Raw genomic sequence first — 8,411 nt, 5'->3', positions numbered from 1 at the left:
CGGGGACGCAGGGGGCGGGGACGCAGAGGGATAGACTGACGGGATTGGGTGGGAGGAGGAGCGAGGTGACGGGGCGTGGCTTAGGGGAGAGAAACCAAACTGATTGGCCTGGGGGAGGTGGGGCGGGGCTGTGGACGGGAGAAGTGGGGCGGGCACTCTAACGTGACCCAGCTGGACGAGGCCGGGTCGCCAATGAGACACAGCGATTGGCTCTTTCTTAGAGAGCAGGGCGGAGGGGCGGGGCGGGGGGTCAAAGGAGGCGGGACCGGTTACTACTGATTGTGTTCGGATGCACTGGGAGCTAGGGGAAGGCGGGGCTAGATATGACAGAGAGACCTGATTGAACTGAAAAAAGTGCGGGCGGGGTAGACGGAGGAGGGGATACGTCCAAGCTATTTAAAGATGCCCGACTGGCCTGGAGGGGCGGGGCCACCATGAGAGAGGCTGTCCTGATTGGGCTGAGGAAGGGGCGGAGAGAAACAAGAGATCGCACGCCCTCACCTAAAACACTGTTAGGCAGGACCTGGTGAGGAGGAGCATTGCTTGCAAGAGACAGGGCCGCAGAAAGCAGAAACAGTCCAGCTGAGACTGCACTGGGGCGGGAACTAGAGATGGAGGACTTTCCCGCTCAAGGGGAACAGACTGGACTGAAAGGGGACACGGGGAGGGGAACAGAGACTCAGACTCCGTGTGAAAGCGTGGAGACTTGAGAAGCCTGGAAACCCGAGAGGACCTGGATAGGCCCAAGGGAGGGGGCGAGTAAAGAGGGGGCGGGGCTGAGGCTCCAGGTGGGCTTGGTTAGTCGGGACTGGGCTCGGAGAATGAGTGTCCGGATGGATGAGTGGTACTGAGGAAGGTGAGTGGGGTCGACAATAGAAAACGTCTTGAGGCGGGGCGCAGTGGCTCACGCCTGTAATCCCAGCACTTTGCGAGGCTGAGGTGGGTGGATCATTTGAGGTCAGGAGTTCGAGACCAACCTGGCCAAAATGGTGGAACCCCGCCTCTACTAAAAATGCAAAAATTAGTCGGGCGTAGCGGTGGGTGCCTGTAGTCCCAGCTACTCGGGAGGTTGAGGCAGGAGAATCGCTTGAACCTGGGAAGCAGAGGTTGCAGTGAGTCGAGATTGCACCACTGCACTCCAGCCTGGGCGACAGAGCGAGACTCTGTGTCAAAAAAAAAAAAAAAAGGGAAAAAAAGTCTTGAATGGGCGGTAGGAAGTAGCGACTAAGGGAGGAGTGGGGCTGTGAGGGGCTTGAAAGCAACCAGGGTAGGAGAGGGCAGGGCAGGGCTAAGGGAGGGCAGAGGAATGGTAGAGGTGGGTCCCAGGGGAACAATGAGACTACGAAGAGTACAAAGCTACTGGGCTGGATGGAGAGGAGGCACCTGGAACGGGGAGTCTTGGGGATCGGAGGACCTGGGAGAGGGCACTGCCTAACGGCCACAGGGTCTTCAAAGGGCGGGGCGAGAACTTCTAACGAAGGCTACACCGCGGCGGACTGCAGATTGGAGGACCAGCGGTAGATGAGGACTGGTGAGGAGGGGACACGCAAGGAGGCAGAGAAGACGGGAGAGGGAACAGGCCAAAGCTCCAGGAAGCACCGTCAAGACTGAGGCAATAGGCAGGACCAATAAAAAATGGGGTGGGCCAGGAGTCTGAGAGGTCAGGTCCTGGGGAAGAATGATGAGGGGCGGGGCCAGAAAAAGGGGACCGCCTCGGAGCGGGCCGTCCCCGCCCCCTGGGCGGTCCTAGGCTCCCGGAGGCAGATCGCCGGCTCAGGGGGCTGGTGCGGGGCCAGCGGCTGCAGCTGGGGCTGCGGAGGGAGGAGGCGGCTCCTGCGGGACCGAAGGGGTCGGGTCAGGGGGCTGCGGGCGCCCTCGGGCCGCACAGTTTCTGGCCCGCCGCCTCCTGCTGCAGGTGCGGCGGCTGGTTCGTATCGCCTCCCTACCCCATCCCACCCCTCGCTCCCGTTTCTGGGTTTCTTGGCGTCTATTTTTCTCCCTTCTTGAGTATTTGTGCCGCCGTCTCTGTTACCACCCGTCTGAGTCTCCGGCCCTCCTGGGTCTCAGTTTGTAAATCTGCCCTCCTGGGTCTCTGATTCCGTCCCCCTCCTTCTGTGTCTTGACTCCTCATCTCTCTAGGCCTCAGCCTCTCCTCCTCGGTGTCTCAGTCCCCGCCCCCCACCCCAGCTCCCCGGAGTCTCTTTCTCTTAGTCTCTGTACCGTTTTATCAGGAGTGTGCCTCTCTGTCTGGGGCTCTGTATCCCACTCCCTGGGTCTTGTTTCCTTGTCCTCTACTCCCTCTCCCCAACCCGCTCTGTCCTGCCTCCTCTCTGGGTCTCTGCCTTTTCATCTGAATCTGTCTCCTCCTTTCTCTCTGACAACCTCTTTCCCCTCCCCATTCTCCCCATCTCTGGTGTATTTCCCCCTCTTCCGTCTCTTTCCCTCCTCTGTCTCTGCTCTTTCTCTTGCTGACTCTCTGTCCTTCTCTCTCTCCCTCTAAGTTTCTGCCTCTTCACTTTCCCTCTGTCCCCTCCCTGGATCTCTATTCCTCCTATGTTTCACCTTCTTCTGGGTCTCTCTCTTTCTAGGTCTGTCTCCACTTCCTGGGGACCCTGTCCCTTTCTCTCTGGGTCTCCGTTCCTTTCTCTCAGACCCACCATCACCCTCTCTAACCCCCGTCCTGGCTGGGACTGCGTCACTGCAGAGAGAGTTGCAGAAGTGGGGCCTGTCCTGCAGTCCAGGAAGGTCGTTGCCCTCACTCCCCAGACCCAGGGCTCTCCATTGCACCCAATCCATCATGTCCTTCAGCTTCTGATGGAATCCAAGACGGCAGAGAAAAGACATAGGTACTTCCTACCCCTTCCCCGAATTCTGGTGCACCCCCAGGCAGAAGCAGCGAATCCTGAGGTGAGGGACTGGGCTGGGGCTGGATGAGGCTCCTGGGCAGTTGGGGGTGGGGTGGTGGAGGCAGGAGCGAGGGCTGGGTGGGCACTATGGGCTAGGTAAGGACCTCGGTCAGCCATCCTCCTCCACACTCTCCCCTCAACCCTGCTTTTCTCTTCTGCTTTTGACAGCAGCCAGACATGGTATTAAGTGACCAAATTAGCGTTTTGTTTTGTTTTTTTGCGGAGGTCAGAAGTGTGGGAGAAGGTGGGGACTGTGGGAAAAGGGGGTTGGAATAAGGAGGAATGTGCGATGCGACTCAGGATTAGAGGCCATGGGAGGGGAAGAGGCAGCAGGCCGAGAGTAGCAGGCTGGTCCACACTACATCAGGCCCTGGGAAACTTGGATGCCAGCACTCCCTCATGGCCCTCCACAGACCCCACCAGGATCTATGGGAGGATTTGTGAGCCTGGAGTCTCCACCCACCCATTAAAGAGGAGGGGGCTTCTGGAAGCCTCATGAGGGCTCCAAATACTGGACACTCAGCTACGTTCACAGACCAGGGGAAGTAGACTCGACTCTTGACTAGGGACACCGGGAGGGGAGAGGCCAACGTCTGTCTACGTCTTCAGTTCCTTTCCCCACCCCTGCTCCTCCCAGTCCATCCCTTCCAGGCACTCAAGGCAGACAATTCCTGAAAGCTGCAACTCCCATCTCTGTCATCCTCGGCGTCCCCTGACAACCCTCCTTTCCCCATTACCCCAGGCCCTGGAATTGGGGAAGAGTCTTCCCCTCCCTGACTTCTAGGACCCCTTCCTTGTTCCTCTGCCCTCATTCCCACCCGGTTCCATTCGGAGCCTTGGTCTCCGGACACCAAAGCTGAAAATGTGAGCACTCTCTGCCTACAATCCTTCGTTCCCTATAACGCTCCAAGTACCTTGGCCCCCAAAAGCTCAGAGTCGAGGGGAAATCTCTCCGCTATAATCTTTGGGTCCTTGGATCCCAAGTCCCCCGTCTCCAACACTAGGATTCAGGCTGTCTTACCGCCCCCGGACCCTGGACCTTCGCCCCCTCCCCCGTACTCACCCCAAGTCGAGGCGAGACGGGGATGGGGGAATCCGGGGCTCGAGATGGGGGGAGGGGTGACCCAGCTCCGGCAGCTCTGGGCAGCAAGAGGCTGCGGAGGGGGCAGTGACATCACCGCCAGAGGAGGGGCAGCACCGCTCCCCCAACCCAGGGGCTTCAAGCTCCGCCTTTATGGCGGACCCTGGGGTCCTGGAATCCCAAGGGAGAGAGGAGAAACGAGATGAGGTCCGAGGGAACGTTATCCCCGCCCCTTAGAACAGGAACTGATAAACCCTTACCAATTACAGTCACCCCCCCCCACTGCCACCTGTCGCTGCCGTCGCGACCTGTCGCCTCCCACGCATGTTATGGCTGCGCCCGCCCCCGTCAGGGCGTGACCACGGCGTGGACTACAACGACCGTGATGCTCCACGGAGCCGGGAGCCTTTGACGAAAGGCAGCGTAGGCGAGGGGCTTCGTGGGACTCGTAGTACAAGACTCCTCACAAGTATGCTCCCTGGAGAAAAGGAGTGATACCCTTCGCTTCCCTCTCTTCCTCAACTCCGTGGGTCCATGCACAAAGTTTTCTCTTCAAAAAGTACGTTCTGAAAAGAAGCAACCTAGGCAGGTTCGTTCAAGGGAAATACTGGGTTTTTACTGAGTAGCTTTAGCTCTGCTACCCGTTGCGCATGCGCATCACCTGGGCGTCACACGCCGTACTGCGCCTGCGTGGTCTCGCACCTTCCCAGGTCCGCTTGGCAAGAGCGAGGGCGAGCGCGCGCCAGGCCCACTCGTGCGCCGCTCTTCATGTCCCCGTAGTCGAAGACGGCCACATACGCCCGCAAGAAAACGTCGCCGAGGACCCACACAGGTACTGGAGGCGAAATGTTGTCCAAGCCCCGGAAGCCGGACAAGCAGTCGTCACCCTCAGCAAACTGCAAGGCGACAAGACGGCAACTGGGTGTCCAGGCGGCTGGAACCACCATTTTCCTGGGAGTCCGTGCTCTCTGCCCCCAGCCCCGGGGACAAGAAATGTTTCTGTGGCCCCTTCCAGCCCTAGTGATGTCTAACTCCCAGCTCCACCCTCCCAACTCCAGTCATATTACATCACTGTGGCGTCATTGTGATGGACACCTACCTGGATAACGTAATCCTGGGCCGTGAGATGAAACCAGACCCCCTCAATGAGGAGTGAGACTGCGGGGAGCTTTGGGATTTCTGAGCACCGGATGGTGTACTGGGGGAGAAGGGGAACAAGTGAAGATGGGAGATTCCTGCTCTGCTCAAATCCCGACCGTGGCTCCCCAGTGCCATGGGGTAATGTTCATATTGAGCACCTGGGTATTCAGCGTCCTGTGTGGACAGCCCTGTTGCCTAGGCTTCTCTCATCTAGCCCCAAACAAAACTGCATTATCATCTCCCCCCCCCCCACTCCCACCCCTACTTCACCATCCACTGAGCCACTTAGCATAGACACTTGGGAAGTATCTTTGCATCCTCCCACCACTCTCCAGCATGTCACTTAAGAATCCCAGTCCCCTCTGTCCTGGATATGCTCTAGCTACCTGCTTCCCATCCTCAGGCCCCAGTGTTCGCCATCGAATTGCCATCATCTTCCCCAGGACACACCCACCAGAGACTGGGACCTCACCTCCCCATCCTTCAAGGGGATTCCCCCAATGGCTTCATGCAGGGCCCGGATCTCCTCAGTGGGTCCTATGATGACGGGTGTGCCTGCATGCAGGATGGCAGCACAGCCCCTGGCACAGAGAGTCAGCCCTGAGCCCACCGTCACACTGAGGGGGAAGGAGGCAGTCATCAGAGGCAGGGACCTAGGAGTGCAGTCCCCCAGCCTCCAGCTCCAGACTCAGGAGACCAAGTCCCTCACCGCTCCATGTGGATCTGCCAGGAGTCGGGGACTGTGACTGGCACGAAGGTGAGGGGTGGGATGTACTGTGCCGGGTCTGAGCCCCCCAGGACCAACTCTCCTCCATCAGCCACTTCAGAGTCCCTGCAGGAGCAGAGTGTAGAGGTCAGTGTCACCGGCCCTCCCCCGCCAGCCCTAGGAATGGCCAGGGATGAGACTTCCTGACACTTGGGTCATTTTTAGGGTTATAACTGGGGCAGTGGAATGCAGACAGGGCCTAGATGTTGGGACTGGAAACAAGAAATGAAGGGAAATGGCGCTTTTCTGGATGGAAGTTAGGACTTTAGGATGATTGGTACTTCCTGAAGTGGAGAGGAGACCTCTTCGTTTCCGTAGAAGGTAGAGCTTTTGGGGAAAATTCCTGAGCTGAATATCATAGTAACCAAGCAGACCAGTGGAGTCCCAGAATTGGCTCGAAGGTGTGACTTGTGCAGGAGTGAGGTGGCTTCCTGGGAAGGTGCAGAGACTTTCTGAATTGCCTGTTGTGGTATCTAGAAAGGTGTTAGACCTCCTGAGCTGGCTGAGAGTGATGGGAATGGGGCTGGAAACTTCCTGGAAGAGGTAGGTGAGTGGGATCTACCAAGAGATCCAGGGTGGAACTTCTTGAGTGGGTTGGATGTCAGGGTAATTGAGTGGACACTGGACTGTGTGTGATGGGCCCTGGGAGGGAAAATGAAGACTTCTCAGATGGTGGGTGGGACTTCTGAGCATAAGATTGACCTTCCTACCAGGTGGGTGGGGCTTTATGAATTCAGTCAGGCATTTCCTGACTTCTGGTCCGTGTTATCAAATGGGATTTGAGCTTTATGGTGAAGAGAAGATTCCTATTTGGTTGGGTGTGGCATAGAATTTCCTAGTGAAACTGAACACATGTTGAACTGATGATGAGTTTCTTTAGTATCTTGTCACTTAAGCTCTGGGACTTAAGAATAGCATTGAGGTGTTTCTTCTGTTAGGTAGGTGACTACTTCCTGAATGAAGGTTGGGATTTTTTTTTTTTTTTTTCTTTTTAGACAAAATCTCTCTCTGTCACCCAGACTGGAGAGCAGTGGTGCAATCTCGGCTTACTGCAACCTCCACCTCCCCGATACAAGCAATTCTCCTGCCTCAGCCTCTCAAGTAGCTGGGATTACAGGCATGTGCCACCATACCCAGCTAATTTTTATATTTTTAGTAGAGACAGGGTTTTGCCATGTTAGCCAATCTGATCTGGAACTCCTAACTTCAGGTGATCAATCTGCCTTGGCCTCCCTAAGTGCTGGGATTACAGGCATGAGCCACCATGCCTGAACTGGGACTTCTTTTATGGAGTAAGAGACTTCCTGAAGGAGGGCCTCACTTCCTTCTGGGGAATAGGAGTCATAGATAGGTGCATCCTCCCTAGTACCTGTTGAGGTAAAAGGAAAAGACAGGCTTATCCAGTAGCCGCTGCTCCACCAGTACATCATCCAGCGGGGGCCGAACTCCTTCCACATCCTGAATGGGAAAACTGAGGCCCAATATCCCATCCGGGTGGGAAGCAGTGAAGACCAGGCTGCGTTCCCCCGGAGCTTCCCTGAAAATCACTGATGCAAGCTTGATTCCACCAGTCTAGGGGTAGATTGAGATGTGACCAGTTACTTTTGGGAGGACAATAACCACCTGTCCTGAAGTCTCCCAAACCAAAGCATTAATCCCAGGTCTGGGGACATCTGGACCCAAGCCCCCGACTGCTTAGCAAACTTTGCCTCTGGACTTGACAGAATTCCTATCCCTTCACCCAGGAGCCCCTCCGCCTCCTTGAGAAGCCCCATCCATTGGCTCGGGAAGCCCCTCCACCTCAAGCACCCCCCTAAGCCAGATGATCTTAGACAACAGGGTTCTCCCAGGCTCGAGGCTTCCTGGAGTCAAAGGCCACTCACAGTCAGCTTGTCCTTACTCAGGATTCCATCTACCCGCCCAGTTCCGCATTGAGTGGCAAACTTGGTCCCGTTGGGCTGGAAGGAGCTGAAGGCATTGGGATTGAAGTGGTGGTATAACCCTAGGTCAGAAGTCAGAGAGGGTCACTTTGGGAGGGGAGCTTTTCGAATGCCTTCTGCCCCTTTAACCTTCTGACCTTTGAGGGTGTCAGAAAAGAAGAGTTCCTCAAAAACCTGTGGGAAGCTGAGGTCCAGCCCCGCCTTCTCCCTTCACCCCCATTCAAACTTGTTCTCCCTCATAGAAGCTCACAGCAGGGTGCACTGAAGAAATGGCATCTCCTGCACGGGACCAGGAGATTGCAGAAGCCAGTGTCAAAGACGACAGTGAAGTTTTGTGGAGGCGTTCCCTGCTCAATTTTTCCAAAATACCGGACCTGATAGCAAAAGAGAGTAAATGAGTTTGGTTCAAAGGCGCAGGGGTGAGGGCTGTGTGGGGCTGTGACTCACTTCCATGTACTTCGAGAGAGGGAGAGGTGCAAAGATGAGCTTGTCCCCAGGGGATGGGGCCCCCAACTTGGGGACCTCTGCTGGTTCTCTCCATCCCCTCAGGTTCAGAGTCCTGTGTTCATGTTGGACTC

General features: G+C 56.5%; 1 protein-coding gene across 1 annotated transcript in view; it reads right to left on the bottom strand.

Moving 5' to 3' along the window:
• Positions 1 to 4,581: 4,581 nt before the first annotated feature.
• LOC105514743 (napsin-A-like) overlaps positions 4,582 to 8,411 on the bottom strand; it is a 15,589-nt gene continuing 11,759 nt past the window's right edge. Inside the window, exons 3-10 of the mRNA XM_011946320.1 lie at positions 8,281 to 8,408; positions 8,084 to 8,207; positions 7,777 to 7,895; positions 7,263 to 7,465; positions 5,837 to 5,959; positions 5,600 to 5,744; positions 5,087 to 5,185; positions 4,582 to 4,883 (exon numbers count right to left, since the gene is read on the bottom strand). Of these exons, the coding sequence (XP_011801710.1) occupies positions 4,656 to 4,883; positions 5,087 to 5,185; positions 5,600 to 5,744; positions 5,837 to 5,959; positions 7,263 to 7,465; positions 7,777 to 7,895; positions 8,084 to 8,207; positions 8,281 to 8,408 (1,169 nt within the window). The 3' untranslated portion in view covers positions 4,582 to 4,655. The remainder of the gene's footprint in view (positions 4,884 to 5,086; positions 5,186 to 5,599; positions 5,745 to 5,836; positions 5,960 to 7,262; positions 7,466 to 7,776; positions 7,896 to 8,083; positions 8,208 to 8,280; positions 8,409 to 8,411) is intronic.

Source organism: Colobus angolensis, unplaced genomic scaffold (assembly GCF_000951035.1).
Source record: "Colobus angolensis palliatus isolate OR3802 unplaced genomic scaffold, Cang.pa_1.0 Scaffold25, whole genome shotgun sequence".
Lineage (NCBI taxonomy): Eukaryota > Metazoa > Chordata > Mammalia > Primates > Cercopithecidae > Colobus > Colobus angolensis.
This window is presented reverse-complemented; position numbering and strand designations above follow the sequence as displayed.